Source organism: Phalacrocorax carbo, chromosome Z (assembly GCF_963921805.1).
Source record: "Phalacrocorax carbo chromosome Z, bPhaCar2.1, whole genome shotgun sequence".
NCBI lineage: Eukaryota > Metazoa > Chordata > Aves > Suliformes > Phalacrocoracidae > Phalacrocorax > Phalacrocorax carbo.
This window is the reverse complement of record NC_087548.1, coordinates 39602930-39622310: the sequence shown is the minus strand read 5'-3', so window position 1 is coordinate 39622310 and position 19381 is coordinate 39602930. Positions and strand designations below refer to the sequence as shown.

General features: G+C 37.7%; 1 protein-coding gene across 1 annotated transcript in view; it reads left to right on the top strand.

The window, feature by feature from the left end:
• Nucleotides 1–18021, top strand: part of TMC1 (transmembrane channel like 1) — a 68262-nt gene extending 50241 nt beyond the window's left edge. Inside the window, exons 12-20 of the mRNA XM_064438672.1 lie at nt 3406–3585; nt 3807–3959; nt 5171–5299; nt 9206–9273; nt 12166–12405; nt 14984–15109; nt 16286–16364; nt 16458–16593; nt 17341–18021. Of these exons, the coding sequence (XP_064294742.1) occupies nt 3406–3585; nt 3807–3959; nt 5171–5299; nt 9206–9273; nt 12166–12405; nt 14984–15109; nt 16286–16364; nt 16458–16593; nt 17341–17609 (1380 nt within the window). The 3' untranslated portion in view covers nt 17610–18021. The remainder of the gene's footprint in view (nt 1–3405; nt 3586–3806; nt 3960–5170; nt 5300–9205; nt 9274–12165; nt 12406–14983; nt 15110–16285; nt 16365–16457; nt 16594–17340) is intronic.
• Nucleotides 18022–19381: the final 1360 nt, after the last annotated feature.

The following is a 19381-nucleotide window of genomic DNA, read 5'->3' as shown; positions in this document are numbered from 1 at the left end:
TTGTTTTTTAAAAATGAAACTGTATTTACTAGAAAAATAGGTTCTTATTAGTGCTTTCTGCCCCAAATGCTAGACAAATCTATGACTACTGCAGTCATTGATAGTGGAAGATATTAGTTATTTTAGCTAGACTACTTACTTTTAATGAAGTTATTTAACCAACAAGCAGTCAGTGTTCAATACTTAATGTTGTGTTGGCAGAGTTTAATATGCCAGGGGGCTGGTGTTTAGATGTGACTGCAGTCACAGAATTTCTTACCAGGTTCATAGAAGCTGGAAAAGCTTGTGTATACAGGAATTTTCTAGCTTTCAGAGTGTAATGCAGGGACTTGGTATCTGGAGTAGTTAAAGTCACAGAGAGATAAAAAACTTCGCTTTGAAGTGAAGTTTTAATAATAAGTGGGTGCCTCTTGGTTGTTGTTTGTTTCTTAGGGAGAATTTTGTCTCAGTAGGGCAGAGAGGGCTTTTGAGATTCATGCAGCAGGCAGTGAGTATAAGACTACATTGCCGATCAACTCTACCATATAACTTTGCAATAACTCTACCATATATGCATGCTGGCATGCTGCCCCTTTTCTGGCATATCATTCCACAGTTTTTAAGTCACACAGAGCAGTAAAACTGTTACTTATAAGAACAAGTGAAGAAAATCTACGCCAGCACCTGAGCTCCCAGTTGTCACAGAGTCCAGAATATAAACAGCTCCTTTCTGAAATCAAACTAGATTAAATTGGCTAAAATTAGATGGACAATTCAGTGAATGATTTGTTTGTTTGACAAAATCTTTCACAAGAAATTAAAAAGCATATTGATAATATGATTATGAAACTATATGAGAAATATTTATACTTTTGGAATATATAATCCATCATAGTTCTTGGATTTTGAAAAGTCAGTGTGCTATATTTTGTCTCACTAAACCATTTCATTTTTGGTTGTTACAATTTCTCACTTTTTAGCTTTATAGGTTTCTGTGCCTCATTTCACCTCTTATCTTAACAACGGCTTTTCTCCAGAATCAGAAATGCTCTTGAGATGGGGAGCATGAATAGTCAAGGCATAGAAAAATACAGATAGAAAGCAAAAAAGAAAAAAATATGCTTGCTTCAGATAACGGGTAACAAAGGCAGAACATAATAAAAATATAGAAAGTATTGAATGTTCAAGAGAAAGAAAAGCAGTGACTTCTGCCCCGCCTCTCCCACGCAGCAATAAGGAAACTTTATTAATGTTAGCAGCTACTATATTTAAAACTGCCCAAGGGACATATGTTTTCTTTCAAATACATATTCGCTATGTCTTCTACTATGACAACTAAGGGACGTCAAATGAATTGAGTAAAAGCCAGATTCAGAAAACACAAAAGGGAGGTAATGCTAGATGGTGGGTGCCAGTGCTATGAATGCCAGAATTTGCATCTGTCTGAAGGAAGACTAATCTAAGGCATGAAAGAGAAATCCTCTGGGGATTACTAAATACATAAAAACCACACTTGACTGAACAAGTACCCAAACTGAATATAGTTGGAGTCTAGGGCTCGTTATTCATATATGTTTGCCCTATTCTTGCACATCCCTGGGCATCTGTTGGGCTAGGCAAACCTTTGGTATGACCTAGGACATCTCCTCTTATGCACACATTTGCCCCTGGAACCTGTGACCGCAGGAGGATAGGAGACACCAGAATTTGTAAGGATTCTGATTTGAGATTCAGCAGTATCACAACAGGACTGAACATTTCTGTTAATAAACAGGATATACAGCTGTGACAATAAGTTTGAATTTTAAGACTTCATGATTGCTCATGTTGGCTGTAGTTGACTCCTGCAGCTTTGCCAACTTGGGCCATAATGGGCATCAAGTCTTTGTTTTAATAGTGACTGAGACAATAGGTGTTATAAACACTTGTCTCTAGAGTTTATAAGCTATGTTGTATTTTAAACATTCTATAAAAGCTAGTTATCTGGTTTTTGTCAATTTGTTTTCAGTTAACTCATTCCATTTCTATACTGCTAAGATGATGAATTAATCTTATTAAAGGTGTCTAAGAAAATTAGGCAGAACAAAACAGGGTTGATTTGAATTTGCTTATGCGGTGAGAGTATGAGATCTGAGATAGACTTGAGAGCTGAGCAATCACCAACCATAAGAAATTTGACAAGAGCAAGTGACAGGTTCTCCACCTGGGATGAGGCAATCCTTTATTATGCCAATGAGGAGATGAGAGGCTGGAGAGGAGGCTCACAGGAAGAGATCTGGGGGTTTGGGTTGACAGTAAGTTGCATGAGTCAACAGTGTGCCCTGGCAGCCAAAAGGGCCAACCATGTCCTGGGGTGCATGAAGCACAGTACAGCTAGCTGGCTGAGAAGGGTGATTGTCCCACTCTGCACTGCACTAGTGTGGTCTCACCTCAAGTACTGTGTGCAGTTTTGGATGCCTCAATATAAGAAGGACATCAGACTGGTAAAGCATGTCCAGAGGAGGGTGAGCAAGATGAAAGGCCTCAAGGGCAAGCCTTTAGGAGGAGCAGCTGCAGTCACTCAGTTTGTATAGTTTGGAGAACAGAAGGCTGAGGGGTGACATCAAGGGGGGCAGGAGAGAGGGAGGTGCTGATCTCTCTCTGGTGACCAGTGACAGAATGTGAGGAAATGGAATGAAGCTGCATCAGGGGAAGTTCATATTGGATATTAAAAAGAGGTTATTCACTGAGAGGGTGGTTGGTCACTGGAACAGGCTCCCCAGGGAAGCTGTCATGACACCTAGCCTGTCAGAGTTCAAAGAGCATCTGGATGATGTTCTTAGGCATATGGTTTAGTTTTAGGTAGTCCTACAAGGAGCCAGGAGTTTGACTTTATGATCCTTTTGGGTCCCTTCCAACTTGAGATACTCTGTTATTCTGTGATTCTATGATTCTGTGACATCTAAAATTAACTTTGGGTGAGATCTCAGGTAAATTTAATTTAGTGCAATATTTTTGTAGGAATGCTACATTTTGTAGGAATGTTTTATAGAACATCTATGTGTCTGTGAAGATGTGGTAGAGATGTAGCATAAAACAGTACTGGAAATAGGTTTTGCTGTGTTCTCTGGTAGTAGAATTTTGGTTAAAGTTTAGGTTCTAGTCAGAATAACTAACATTTGATTATTTCAGAGATTTAAGTGAAATATAAAATGGAAAAAAAGATCTTATATATCCATCTGCGGTAGATTACAACTGACTTTTCATTCCTTTTTTCATTTGTGAAAGCATCTTGTGACTCCCAGAGTGGATTTTGGTTTTCATTAAATCAAAAACCAAGTAAAAAGTACTAATGGAAATACAGCCTCCACGCAATTCAATAATAATAAAAGAACTTGCCTCTAACATTTCACTGTAAACTTTTTTGGTTTGTTTCCTCCCCCTTAGGTGAACATGGTTATGTCACTTTTAGGAATGTTCTGTCCAACTTTATTTGATGTAATCAGTTCTCTGGAAAACTACCATCCTCGAATAGCTCTAAGATGGCAGCTGGGACGGATCTTTGCTCTTTTTCTTGGCAATCTCTACACTTTCATTATTGCCCTAATGGATGAAATCAATCTCAAGGCAAGTTATTTACTTCCTTTTACTATTTTTAACATGTAGCTGGGCAAGTATGAGGATTTCCAGCCAGTCACAGACATGTCAGTGAAAGACATTAATTTCTTTCTGTACTGTACATCACTTCCATGCCTGAGATGGTAATGGGAGTCTTGGAGCAGAAAAGGTTGAGAGTTGGTAGCAAGCTCATCTTGTGTTTTTTTCCCTCAATTTATTTCTTTACTTAGTTGGAAGAAGAAAAGATAGTCAAGTATAACATGACAATATGGGAAGCCAGTCTGTACAATGGTACTATTCCAGAAAATTCTACTGCTCCTCCAATACAGGTGGACCCTGCAGATGTCCCTAGAGGGCCGTGCTGGGAAACAATGGTAGGACAGGTAATGTAACTGCTTTGAGCTCATATTTGAAAATAGATTGTAGTCTGTTACAAGATATGTTGTCTAAACCTTCTTTATTTTTGCTAATAAGTGGGAAAAGTGGTGGGAAAATGAGAGGAAAAGCTGATGTGGGACCTCAGCTAAAAAGTTGAGGAAAAAATTATCTGTGTTTCTTTGGACCCTGACTAGCAGGGAATTCTTTCTCCTGGTAGTTGACAACATTGAAAGCATTTCTCTTTTCCCCTTCCTTTCAGTATTCTCTTGTTTTACCTTCCTCTTCCTCATTCCATCTTTGTCTTGCAAAACCTATTTAGCAATTTTGAAAAGTTGGATTGATCACAACCTCTAATAAATGTGGTAATTCTGATCAGAATTTTGACCAGCCAATATCAGTTTCTGACTACAGCAGATCTATAGAAAAGACAAAAAAATAAAGAAGAGTAGCTCAGTAAGGAAATACATGTAAGATAGCTCTTAGAGTAGTGTGCTTTTGAGAAGGCATCTCTACCTTTAGCCAAGTAACACAATGCAAAAGAAGAATAGTGAGTTAGTGGTAAATCTGCTCAGTCATTTTGTCTGATTCAATTGAACATTTATGCTTATTGACTTATTAATATAAAATGCTATTTCCAAATAATTTTCTAACACCCCCTTTTCATCTATTTAATCATACCCTATTGTTGTCTTGTGCATGAGAATGAATTCACCACTGAATCATAACTTCTGCTGTTTCTCCATCACTCTGACAATCTCACCTCCTGATTGAATAAATCACCACCAGGGAGCAGACAGGCTGGAAAACCAGCCCCTCTATTCTTTTCACTGATGCTGAATAAAAAGCTAAGAACACTAAGTGCTCATCACTCCATTAATTTTATCCTTTATTTCAGATCAGGGAGAGTAATAGCCTTTTGGGCTATTGGGGTAAGGCCTGTTACAGTAGGGTTTAGTGTGACTTACTAAAATAAAAGTGGAGGAAAGAGGATTTCCATGAGGGTTATCTTCTTTCCTCTCCATATCCACTGGGAGTTGATGCTCCTTAAGAAAGGAAGTCTTTCACTATTTTTAGTCTTGCCGAAGTCAACTGTATCAAAAGCAAATTTAAGATATCAGCTCAGATTGCTGTTAATAGATATCAGTCCACTATTTCTTTATTATTGTAATTATTAAATGCTTAAATATATACTTAAAAGAAAATATTACTGTAACAGGAATTTGTGCGGCTGACAGTCTCTGACACGATGACAACATACATCACAATTCTAATTGGTGATTTCTTGAGAGCTGTCTTCGTTAGGTTTTTCAATTACTGCTGGTGCTGGGACTTGGAGTATGGATTTGTAAGTATCTGATTTGCTATTTTAAACCCCCTTGTCAGATTATCACTTCACATTTTTGTAGTAAATTACATTTTCCTTTCAGTTCTACAGAGTTAAATGTTGGCTAGATACATCACCTTCAAAATCCCTGTGTTAGTTTTCCTCAGAATTTGCTTATGCCTGAATATTTGTCTTATTCTTTAGACTTTAGTAACTTTAGGAAATGTATGGGGTTTTTTCATTTGATTGTGTAAGAAAACTGGATACATGTTTTTCACAAATTTCCAATTTGAAGACTCATTCCCTGTTCCACAGAACAAAATCTCAGTGATTTCTACAGGATTTTGGATAAGGTCCTTTAGCACACAGTGTTTGTGGATAAAAATATGAAAGACTTTGCTCTAGGAACTCTATTTTTAATATATATTTTTGCTAGAATTAATTTAGCTGAAATAAAGTTAGTAAGTCCCATAACATAAGAAGGTGTATAGCTCTTCACTAGGGAGTTGAGACTTTCATGCTTTTCAACAGACCCGAGCTAGGTTAACCTAGCCAGCTAAGATACCTACAGTGTAAGGTCTGATACTGCTTTTTCACCTGTTACGTAGTAGTTAGGGTACTGACAAAGTTTGTGAAGCTCCTGAAGCCTCCATTGTACTTACTGAGAGGTATGGAAAAGAGCAAAATAGTTTAAAGCTATCTTGGGTACATCTGCATGGGCAGCCATTTTAGCTTTTCTGCCATCCTTTTGTCTTCCTTTCATAAAAATTTTGCCTTCATACATGTACAAATTTCTTGTTTTACTAAAATCAGCCTGTCAGGAAATGATAATTTTCGAGAAGAAAAAGTTTTTATGTTTTCTGTAGAAAAAACAGTTTTCCGATATAGTAATCTCGTTGCTATTGGTTGGCTCCTATGACTTTTTGGCCTTTATAGCAAGGTTCAGGTTTGTCCCTGTTAATTTTATGGTGTGTCTCAAACTGGACTGGTGTAAGAGATGATGACCACCAGCTGGCCAGGTTGTGGACAAACAAGTCATAACCATTGCAGTATGCAAGAATTTGAATGTAAATGCAGGAATTTGAGTATAGCATAGGCAGAGAGGCAGCACAGCCTGTGGAACCCTGTATTTTCATACACTTAAACTGCATCTGGAGCTTCCTCACATTTTCAGATTCCACAGCCATCACATCACAATAGCTATGGCTGGATGTGGGGAACACATAAATCATTGTGCTACATCTGACAGAAAATATCTCAGACATCATATTTTCCAAAGATGTTGAAGTGATAGCCTGGACCTTTTTCCTCTCAGGATATCCATGATCAGTGAAAGAACCTGAATGAATCCAAGCCTGAAAGCCATTTGGAAGACTGTATGACAGATGGTTTACCTAGGATGATTTAGCTTCCATTTGGGCTTCCAGAAGACTCTTCTGTCTTGCTTTTACTCTGAATCATCTGCCCTTTTTGCAGGGAATTTTTGTTGCATGACCTGCCCAGACACAGGTGCCTTGTGCAATTTGAGATGACCCTGGGTATCCAGAACAGCTGGGTGTGGCTACTGGATGTACTGGATGTACTCTTTTGTGGTATGCCTGCATTTTCCTGGTGTTGGGAGCCACAGAGTGAACAGTAGGACAGCTTGGCTTGAGCTGGAAGTGCCAGTTGTCAAATGAATACACATACATTCACCCATTAAGACTTCAGACTTAATTTTTGCTCTTTTTTTTTTTTTTTTTTTGTTACCATTAAGGATGTTAATGGAATATAATACAGTAATTCAGTCAATAAAACAGACCCTGTAAAGGCAAAAGCTTTAATTAAGGGTCTAGACTAAAGAGCTGAACAGATACCGTCCTTCTTTCTAGCCGTTCATCTATATACAAAGTAAAGAATGTAAACAGAGCTGAGGAGCAGTGACAGTGAGCCTCACAGCCCGCACACAAGGGCTTTAACACTGTTAACAGAAGCTGTGACATGTTTATCCAGCAATGAGGGGACACTTACTTCCATCACATATTATTGTTCCTAAAGTGTCAACAACACATCTTTTCATAGGGAGTGCTGGAACCCATTTATTATTCCCATTTTTTTTGGCAGTACATAAGAATGGCTATAATGGTCTGGTTCGTTATGGTCCTCAGGTCTAGTAATCTGTCTGAAACAACATCCAGAAGTGGAAGTGCAAACTGGGTCACTGAATTTCTGGAAATACCTGAGCTTAAAATCTTCCCTAGGAAGTAGCTATACCTGTGTCTCTGTGGTTAGTGGCCATGATGTGCCTATCATCCATTAATTTTTAGACTTTTTTTATACCCTGAATATTTTTTACCACCAAAATATCCTTTGCCAAAGAATTCAGAAATAAGCTTGCATGTTGTGTGGAAAAACACTTCCTTTTATTTGTCTAAAAATTACATTTCAAATTATTTGTTAATGCTGGCTCCCATGTTATGAAGAACAGTCACACACTATTTGATTCTGTATGATCCTGTTCATCTCTTCATGTCACTTAGGATAGTCTATCCCTCTATGCAGCTCTAGTCAACTGCTTTCGAAGTTGAATACTACTAATCTATCTAAACTTCCCTTGTATGGAAGCAGATTCATAAATACATGCAACATAAATACAGCAGTTTGCTGTAGACATATACATGTGTATCTGTACATATATAAAGAACTACACAGAAAGAGTATAAAGACTTCAAATATTCCAACCATATAACATAGTACAATTAAAAATTATTACTTTAATTGCTGATTTTAATAGAATGACTTTGTCTTGGTTCAGCCATAAAGGAATTCTTAGTTTTGTATTTCATGCCCCTTCCTCTCTCTCCCAGTCATCCATGTAATTAATACCTGGAAGATACACATTATTCCTGATCTTTTTGTCCACCCACTATGGTGAATCATGCAAGTCACCAGGTATGGTGTAGCAGAATTCCTTTCTATGAGAAAGCTGAATAAACAAAATCTTGTCACAGTGCAAACCCATTTGAATAATATGCTTGAATAAGACATTTAGGTGTAAGCCAAAAGTTTACAGACACAATTTCTTCCAGAGAGTTTTGTTCTTGGTGCATATGCAAACAAACTACTTTGTCTGTGTGTATTTCAACTGTCACTCAAATGCAGTGTATTTAATTTTTGCAGATGGAAGTGTTCATGAATTAGAGACTAATAAATAGGGTAAAAAAAGAGATGTGGAAATGATTAAAGATTTATAAAAACAGAATTAAAGGATCAGATGAACAGTTCAGAACTATAAGGCTAAAGAAGTATTAGTTTACAGTCCTTATGTGTATATATTGGAAACAAAAAAATTATGATACAGTGTTTTCTTCAGCAGACAAAGTGATAATGAGACCCCATGGCTGAATCTTGAAGTAAAAATTAGAAACAAACACACTCAGATTAGAAATAAGATACCGATATTAAACAGGGAAGACAATGTTAGGTAATATCTATCAATGCTTAAAAAGAGTTCTTCAACAGTGTAACTGTTAAATATGAAAGATAGTATTATAGTTCAAACAGGAATTAAATGACAGTAGCCTCATGGCTGGTACTGTTTTGGAGGACACAGATGACCTCCACTAGCCAATCCAATGGAAAATTCATGAATTTTTGTTTTAAAGTATATGCAGTACCCAGCACTATTTTTAATTCTCCATTAGCATCTTCTGCTGAACAAATCTCAAAAAGATTTTCAGTAAAATACCACAAGCTGTGTTAAAGTCTGCCTGTTGGCCTTGATTCACATTAATTTATTTCAGGATTCACAGATAAGATGCAACAAGAGGCCTTACAACACAATGCCAGTATGCTGCTGCTGTTGGAAGTGACAGTTTTAATCTACTGTAAGTCATCTTAAAACGCTTTGTCCAAACCTAATGAAAGCATCTGCATTATTTCTTTCAGCCGTCATATTCTGAGTTTGATATAAGTGGAAATGTGCTGGGACTGATCTTTAACCAAGGAATGATCTGGTAAGTGTGGAAAAGCATGCTGCATCTGTGGGACTGCAGGCTTTAGCTGTATCTGTAAAAGATTCTTCTGAGATGCCAATTCTGTCCCATTGCTTTAGTTTGATGGAAGTGCCACGCAATATATATTAAACTGGTACACTGCAATCAGTAGGATAACTTCAAAACTAGTTCTGACCTAAGATTTTGGGACCAGAATTTTGTAATGAGCTGGTAAGACCAACAAGTAAAAAGCTGCATGGATGAATACTGTCTTTTTGTTGATGGACTGCTTGCTAGAGCGAGCACATGACCTGTACTGTTTTGCTTTGAATTTCATCCTTTCTGAGTACCTTACCACTCTTTCCCTATGCCTTCTGTGAAAAAAAGGCCTTAAAACAAATGTATGTACACTTACCTGTGCAGGCACATGAATGTGCATAAAATGCTACTGCTGCAGCATTTGTCCTTAGGTCTAGAGGAGGAGGGGTCTATGTTTCATCCCACTTTTAGACTTTACATGAGCGGTAAAGAATACCAGTGTGTAGAGTCCTCGTGCAAGATGCTCAGTCTTCCTCAGGAACTATCCTCCTCAAGCATTGTTGGTTCTCAGAATTCTTGCTAAGGCCTAATTTTTCACCTTTAATATGACTTTGATGATCAGACTTTTTGTTTGGCATAAGCCCTCATTTCTCTAAAGCCCAAAGGTTGCGTGTTTTGTGCGTGTCAAAGAAATGCTGCAGAAATATGACAAAGAAAGAGGCTGCAAGTATCTTGCAGCCCCTACAACCAAACTCTATTGGGGGGATGCACTGAGGACCCTAACAGCAGCACCGTGGGCTTGCTCAAGAGGGTATATGGCTGGGGATGAGCACGGCACCACCTCTGGCCATGTAGTGATGGCATGCCATAAGAGTGTGGCTGGAGGGAGTCCAGCCCTGCTGCTGGCATGTGGGGCACTTATACTGTGTCCTGCACCTTAGAAAAGCAGCTTATCTTTGCAGTTGGTATCTTGCTATCTGCATTCTAATTTTTGACAGGAAACATTTCTCAGGCTGCTGTTCATCAAAACGATGATGCTACTGCTTAAATTCTGCTTGCAATTTTATAGAAAATTGGTGGCACTAATACTTTATGCTGATGTAATTAACACTTTGGGAGAGAGGTTGGGAATCATTCTCTACTTGAGAGATGTTGAGGACTAGCTGAGGGAGTAAATTCCTGATTATTCTCTAACAAAACTATACAGCCGTATCATTTTTATACTTCATTACATGTACAGACTGTATGCACTTCTAAGCTGCCATGCTCCAATATACACATTCTGGCACAGAAACTGTGACTTGTGCTTTTGTGATATTATTTAGATACAGTATCCTTCGGTTTACTGCTTATTCCATGTTTGGGACCACATTTACATTCTAATTGATATTTGCAGGGCCAAGTAAGGCACTAGAGATGTAGTTGTTTTCAAAATAATGTCTTATGGTTTAAACTGAACCAAATACATCAGATGAGTAAAAAAAGGTTGACTGAAATATAATAAACATACACTTCCAAAACCAGGTTTATCATTAATATATACATAGGATAAATTGGTTTCTGTTTTACCTGAGCTTTACAAATCCTATTGCACATGCTTATGCTCATCTGAAACAGAATAAAAAAGAGTTCCAGGTGCAGCTGGTGAGCTGGCACTATCACAGAGCTAGAAAGGATACAAGAGGTATTATGTATGCATTTATTTTTGAGTATGAGAGAGACCATGCAGTTAGGAAAACTCTCTTATCTTTCTCTGTGTTTTGACAAAGCAAGTGGGATGCAAACCACTTGTAAATGTTCTCCATATTAATAAGCTTTGGCAAGAATTGCCTAGCATGTAATAAATGTTGTAATGAAATATTATTATAACAGCCACAAGTTAGTTACCCAGATTCTGAACTTGTTGAAGTTGAGGAGTATTTTGCAACCAATTTCCATCAGGTAAGGAACAGGGCAATGAGGTACTCTCTCCCTTCAACCATAGACTAGCAAACCCTTTATCTTTTCATTGAAGATATATGAAAAGGAGAAGGAGAGATATTAATATAATAGAGTCTGTCATAATATTTCTGTACTTGGAAGGTTTTTCCAGCCATGTAGAACTATTTCCTACTTTTTAAATAGAAGAAACGAGGCACTCAGAGGCAAAGAAGCTCAGTTCTTGTCACCTGGACAATGATTAAGGAAGAAGTAAATTCCTCTTCTCCTACATTCTGTATCATTTGGTGAGGCAAAAGAAAGTAATTGCTCTTCAGTCAGCATGGCACAACAAACAAGGTGTGATAAAAATAAAGTGGTCCCAACTGTATCAGTGTCATAATCATGCAACCATACATAATAAGGAAAAAGCAATATTTAGCAGAATCAGTAAACAGTTTGTTGGAATGAAGCAATGAATAACCATGGTAATAGAAGTAAAGTACATGTCAACTAAGCAAAAATTTCCTTCCTAGAATTGTGATAGTATATTAAGAAAAATAATAAAGACTTAACTACATTATTTTGGTAATACCTAGCCTTAGGGCTATCCCTTTTCATAAAACACAAGTGAGATGATACCTGAACTAAAGGGACAAAGTAAGAGGGGAAAATATTTCATTGAATGATCATTTAATCTGCAGAGAAAGGGGGCTTCGTAACTTTGAAACAAAATATTCATATGGAGAATCCTCTCCATATGCCTCTAGTTCTTCTTAAAGCAAGGCTGAAGAGATAATATTAGTAAGAAAATGTAAAGATGGTTTTATAAACTTGATTTCTGAGTGCATACTGTCTATGGCTGCAGAGCACGTTGATGTAGGGAACAGGTGGCATATCTAGGAAGACAGAAGTCCCACAACAAAGTGGTTATTTTTTGATTTGCTTCTTTTCTAGGATGGGATCTTTCTATGCTCCATGCCTCCCAGCGATCAACGTGTTCCGCCTCCACACTTCAATGTACCTACAATGCTGGGCAGTGATGTGCTGCAACGTCCCCCAGGAGAGGGTCTTCAAGGCTTCCAGATCCAATAACTTCTACATGGCCATGCTGCTTTTCATCCTCTTTCTCTCCACACTGCCTGCTGTGTACACCATTGTCTCCATCCCACCATCTTTTGACTGTGGTCCTTTCAGGTTTTTTGCATTTCACATCAATCTTTTGTTATTGATATAATGAACCACCTTATCACATCACATCGAATGATACAGTAATGAAAAAGACCTCCTATAATGAGTCTTAGCACCTGATAGGCTGGGTGTTTAATTGTGTCACATTTCTCATCACGGATAATTCCTGAAGCTGGAATCCTAGAAAACAGATTAATTCAACAGAAAGTTTTATTTGAAGCATAACACAGAAAACCTTTTCTTGTAGTTAGTTGTAAGGAAAAAAAAAATGTCATTGCTGCTCTAGCTAAACTAGAAATTAATTTAAAGGACTAGAGCAGTGACCTGTTACACATCTCTGGACTCCTGGCGTGAGAGTGGGGACTTTCACGAAATGTCTGCATATGTGCTGTAGGATCGGTATATCAGAATGTATGGTGGTGTGCTATATGTGTGGTGGTGCAGTGTTTGAATGCTGTGACTCTTTCCAACTGTATTATCACTGTGAAACCGATCCTATTACTGAAGTCTTCAAGACCTCCACGTCCATTAGTCCCTTCTAAAAACTTAGGCCTGTCTTGCCTGTGCAAACATGTACCTTATATTCAAGCTAGCTTAGCTGTTGCTATGCTTTCTCCTTCTGTGCACACTACCTGGAAAGTCCAGGACCATTTTCATCATCTTTGCTTGCCAGGTAGCATGACATACAACTAGAACGAGTACACAACAACAGTCAATATATGAAATTAACATTTTGAGAATACTTTAGTCTTTGGTTTTGAACAAGGTATTTGCAAAGCAAGAGTAGCAGAATAGTAAAAGAGACATCCTGATTCCAATGAAAGGTTTGGTTAATACATTACTACTGAGAGTAAAATGATATCTGCGTAATACCCAGTGCACTTTTTAAAGGGGAAGAAGTCTTGCCACATCAACTATGGACAAAGGCAAAATACCTGGGAGATTGTTTCTAGCCACAGTCACCTAAAAGGGAGAATTGTATGATGTCCCAAAAATTCTGATGAGACAGAAAATTGCTTTAATTTACTGAAGCAATGGTAACAAAGCAAATGATGCAAAGTAAGTTTATTTGAGTCACAACAAAGAAAGTACAGAGGGAGATATCTGGAGGCAGATCTAAGTAGCTGCAGTTACTGAATTTGATATTACTGAAATGGTAAGGTTACTGTTCAAAATGAGAAAGACAATAGTGCCTACAACTTTTTCTCTGTCAAATACAGAGATACTTTGTTCTTCATAAAAAATTTGAAATTTTCAATGTAAATTTTAATTGGGGAGGTTTTGAAACTAATGAAAGTTCATTCAACCTGGGTATAGGTAATGCTACTGTTGAGCAGCCAGTAGATAAATACTGGTAGTGCATGGATCTGTATTAAAAAAAAAAGAAAATATTTTCCTGTTGGTAGCTCAAAGTCTCATCTATGATGAAACTTCTGATTCTTCTGGTTTTTTTCTGTTTTGGTTTGTTTTTGTTTGTTTGTTTTTTTTTTTTAATCCATCATTAAAGGCAGCATATGCAACTCAACAGAGACCTGCCAGGAGTAGGGAAGGCAGGACAGAATTAGCAAAGTTGCAACAGGAGAAGCTTTCTCTGTGCTGGGGAAAAGATAATGAGAGCACAGCGTGGAATTTCTCATCTACCATGGGTGCATGAGGGAAGTGGAGAGAAAGAACTGGTCTGAATAAGAATTCTATTCTGCAACCTTTTTACATTACCGGAAAGAGGGTAAAAGTTGAGAATAATGAGTTTAAGAAAAAGACCTGGTTGTCAGAAATGCTTTACAAGAACTCAAAATATGTGAGAGGAGACCTCAATGACTGGAATATCAGTTGGCAATTCCTTTAATGAACTAAAACTATGAATTAGCCCCAGTACATATACAGACCCATTTTGCTCATCTTGTTCAGGTAAAGAACTTCAAACTCTGTATTATGAAGCACATCCAAAAGCAAAATAAACAGGAAAGGAGTTTTGGAACATCTGTTAAAATGCTTCTGCAAGAAAAACTTAATGTTAATGGTCTAGGGAGAAAATACATTCTAGATAGGCTAGCCATAGAACAATTATGCATGAAGGTATTAGATTGCTGTAACAATAACAAAAATCTCATAAAACACACCCACTGACTTATATAACATTGGTACACAGAGAAGAGAGGAGAATTAGGCTGTGCAGTGCGGAACAGAAACCAATTGCAAGCAGATCATTTTTTGCTTGTCAAGCTTACCAAGATGGGATTTGAATTTTTCACCAGGACTTCACAGAGCACAAATTGCACTTCACTCTTTGGTTGGTGGTATGGAGTTCACAACTCAATACAGTGATTCTCTGAGGAGCAATCTTGGTAGTAACTGCAGGCAAAACCTATTAGCATACGATAAAAATATTGGTGTCTATATTCCCCCTCAAAATACATAAATACTATTATGACACTCTCAGAGTGTCAATTTTTAAATAATGTTAACACATAGCTTATTGTCCTTTTCCCAGATTTTGATGTGATGTGACTAATTTTCATTACAACTGCACTGATGTTGCCATAATATTTGTATGTGATATATTGTCTACTTTTCTGTTTAACAGCGGGAAGACTAGAATGTTTGAAGTCATATCAGAAACCCTGGAGCATGACTTCCCTTCCTGGTTTGGGAAGGTATTTGGTTATGCCTCTAACCCTGGACTCATCCTACCTTTTATATTGCTGATGGTGTACGTACAGAATATTAACTCAAAGCTTGGTTAATCTAAGGTCTGTTAAGTTTCTTTCACTCTAAATCTTCACTGCCTGAGTATAAAAACTGTTGATTTCCCTGTGGTGAGGGACTGGAAGAATTCATGAGCCTTTTAACTGATCCTAATGTTTGTGCCTTTGCATAAAAAAAAAAATCTCTTTTTTGTTCAATGACTTTCTTTGTGGTTTTGTTATTGTTTTTCAAAAATGATGTTGTTGCCACAGTAATGGCAGAGCTATAAAATGAAAAGGCTATAGGGGATCCGGAGTACTGTGACTTTTATCAGCTTTCTCAGTAGGCAGAGCAGCATATCATAAATCCTCAGCAAGTTCAATAGAAACATGACCACCATGACACAAAGTTATTTCTCAGTTACTTTCAGTGAATCTGATCTTCAGTGCCTTGACCTTTCCTTGATAAACAATGTACTTTATGCCACTGGGAGTGTGGGACAGGATGTTGGAGACTGTATGAAATAGGGCTAGTAGAGATTTTTCGTTAGTCAGTACCTGGTAAAGAATAATGACCCCAGAACAGTCTTCCTCAGAGACTTCACTGAGTTCTACTTTATTAAGGCATTTTAATTGGCTGTATACATATATCAGATTATTTAGCATACTGCTGAACTAAAAGTTAATTCTATGCAGATATGAGCTGGGATTTAGCCCTGCATTATGAAACTGCCAATAAATATAGAGAAAAATACAGAACACAATAGAAATTGCACAATGATTTTACATGAGCAAAATAAAATTCTGAGATTATATTTTGCCAAGGTTCACATAACATCATATTTTATTTTAACCCTTGTCTAGAAAAACAAAGAATGCAGACTGTCCTCTGAAATATCCGGTCTACTACAGATCTTTTTTTGAGTGCTATTCCTTTCTTGGAATGGTCCAAGGCAAAGATACTAAAAATGAAAAAGGTAAAAACAAAGAAGGAAAATACCCATGAAATAACAATGTCTTCTTCATACTATAAGGAAGCACATTGTTCGTTGTCAAAATATTACTACTTATTAGGCACGATAAATGAGAAATAGATACATACTTTATATTAGCACAACTGTAGCTATTGCTATAGGAATGTGGTAAGAGTCTTTATATTTAGATCATTACCTAACAAGAAAATTATTTTTCTTTAAATTTAGCCTGAGCATTTATTATCTCAATGCTACATCCAAATCCTACAAGGAAGCTAACTTGGAACTTAAAAAGAAGCTACAAAGTGTAAGGAATGGAGAATTATTAATTTTGGGGTTTACTAAATATTAGAGAATCCATTCAGGTCACTGAAAAATGCCCTCTCTCCCCTGTCATTAGCAAGCAGAAGAAAATAAAAGAAGAAATAAACAAAAGGCACAAAAATCAAATGAGCACGAGGAAAACCCATTCGAGACAGAACCACCACAGCCAAAACAAAAAAGCGGCAAGCAAGACAAATCCATTCCAAACCAAGGTAAGAACTGTTTTGAACCCCTTGAGATGAGGAATTCATGTATGCCAGACCATCAGCTTCCTTGCTGCCTTCACTGCTTCCTTCGCTATAATCTCCTGAAAGATATTCACAATATTAAATCACAAGTATTAGCCTAATCTCCAGTCCATTTTTCTTTCTTTGGCTTGTTTAAGAAACACTGCAATATTATTCCGCACCAGACAACACCAAAGCAAAAAAAAACTGTAATAGAGCTGTAATGAACTGCAAAATTCCAGCCCCACAAACAAAAAAATTACTTAAAGTCTGGTCTGAATGTCAGTGATCCGTCTTACCTATCACAAACCAGTTGGGTCCAAATCTTGCACCCTCCTATCATATTTTGTTGATCCAGGACTGCTCAGGACAGTGGTTGTCATCTGTGCCAGGTTCACTGGGAGAAGGTCTATTGAAAACACAGAACGGTAAAAATTCTTATCAGAAAGCCTAGCTGGCCATGCAGGTTTCAGTCTTTCCTGAAGGATTTCACAAGCTTTTTCCTTTTTTCCTGGATGCTGCTAGACTTTGCCCAGGAAGGACTGCAGAAAGGACTGGAGGGAAAATATAGTGCAAAGATCATGAAGCTACATTACCCCAGATTTCAGGCTATTGGTATGGGAGTGAACTTTTCAGTGAACTCTGGAGTGAAGAGGCAGCTACCGGATTTCTCTCAGGGAATTTCTGATTTGCATGTTTGTTTTTTAATTCTGTTTTCCAAACACATTTCAGACAACAAGAAAGGACAGGGTGGCAATGAAGCAAAGAAGACAGGCCAGCCACAAGAAGCCAGTTCCTCTCAGGCACTCCAGCATCTAGACCCTGCCCCAAATGGCCACCATGCCCCGCAGAGCAGAGGAGGAAACCTTTCGCCCCCATCCATAGCTGTGACGAGGCCACCAGGGCCCAGGGGGTACGGAGTGCTGGGCTATCCACCTGGAAACCTACGCTTCCCTAGGGCACAGCCAGAAACGCCCAGGGCTCCTCCCAGCTACAGATAAGAAGCCTCAAGCACAATGTGATAAGATGAAGGACAGAGGGACAGAGGGATGCTGAGGGACAGAAGAGTGGTCCTAAACCCAAACACACTCCTGCAAGTGCAGAATCCTGCTGTGTTGATTGTAAATCTTCATTTGCATAGAAGTTGCCTATGTGCTTAATTTTTTACAGGATGGGAGGTTTCAGAGAAAATATTGCATGTATCTTCTTGCACCTGAAGGCATTGCAAAAATGCGTTATCTGTGTTACTAAACCTAGGGATATTTATTGGAAGATTATTTATTAGAAGAATGAAAAACATTTTGTATAAATGTAATTCCATTGAGGGCCTTCTGTATAATAGAGGGCCATTTTGTACAGTGGAAAAACTTTAACCATATCTCATCACAAAACAACCTCCATGTAATTAAGTTGTGGAACTTATTGAAAAAGGCTTACAATAAACCCCAGCATAGACTATGTAGCCCCATAAATCACAATGACCCAGATGCAATTCCCAGCTCAAGCAGTCTTTAAATCAATTGTCACAACCTGGGAGGATAAACCAAGGGAAGGTTCACTTTACACTTGATTTGACCATTGTATTGTTCCATACACACCAGCTATCAGCTGGAGATAAGACCAATCAGACCTTTAGTGAGCATCAGTATGGCCATTCTACATGAAAACACTAAGCACTGATAACCAAATCAAGAGATCTGTGTATTGCAGTAACTACAAGCGAGGGTCTTTTCTAGCGAACAGACTGGAAACGTGTTATTACTAAGGGAGAGGACAAATGAGCTAAGACTAGATCCCAAGATATGTTTGCTTTTTAAAATACAGTCTTGTATTTTAAATTAGGAAAAGTACAGCTAAGTTCAGTGTAAGTTGTTTCAACTTTCTCAGATAAGATTTCTAATCTATGGACTTCAGACATGGGAAAAGTACAGTAATTCAAATTGTTCATTAATTTGAAATCTTCTTCTAACACTATTTTTTAAAACTGCATATGTTTTAAGCCCAGAAACTTATAAGACTATGGGTAGTCTTATGGAAGATAAGCATGGAACCCAGTGCTCTAGTGTTTCCATGCTCTTAAGATAAACTTTTTCCTAAGAGCTGTGATTGATCTGTCATGAGACTCTTATTTGCATAGAGGTTTTAGCTCACTGTTAACATTTAATAAGAAGAAAACACTGGATATTCCTTAGAAAAAGGATAGGTTTTTTTTAGAACCAGTGAAAAAAATTATTTAAAGATTCTTTATGGCTTGGTGATGCATCTGGGTTTTTCAAGGGGTGTTGGAATAAATTGGAGCTGTGAACTAGTTTTGATGTAGTCTGTTTCTGTGAAATGTAGAGGCAGGTTTATGCTATGTACACACATCTTAATTAGGATTCCTTCTTTTGTTAGGAGTGAAAATATTCTGTGGTTATTAAAGGCTTTCTCATTATTATCAGGCTTAGTATTTCATTCTGTGGGATTGCTTTACATCATGAACGGGAAAGAGACAAAGCAAGGAATGCACCAGCTGAAATGATTCTGAGGAACTCTCTGTTAGATCTATATGCCATATTGATTTTCAACAATAAATGTGTTCTCAGAATGCACCCGTATATGCAGTGACAAGCATGTAATAGCCAACACAAATAATACCAAGACTAGACGTTGCTCATGCCCTGTGATCAGCATCAGACTGTGTGACTGAAAATGAAATACTTGTTCTTATTCTTTGGTACTTCTAAGTAAAGGTCTTTCATTACTGTGTTCCATAAAGCTGTGCTTTCAGTAC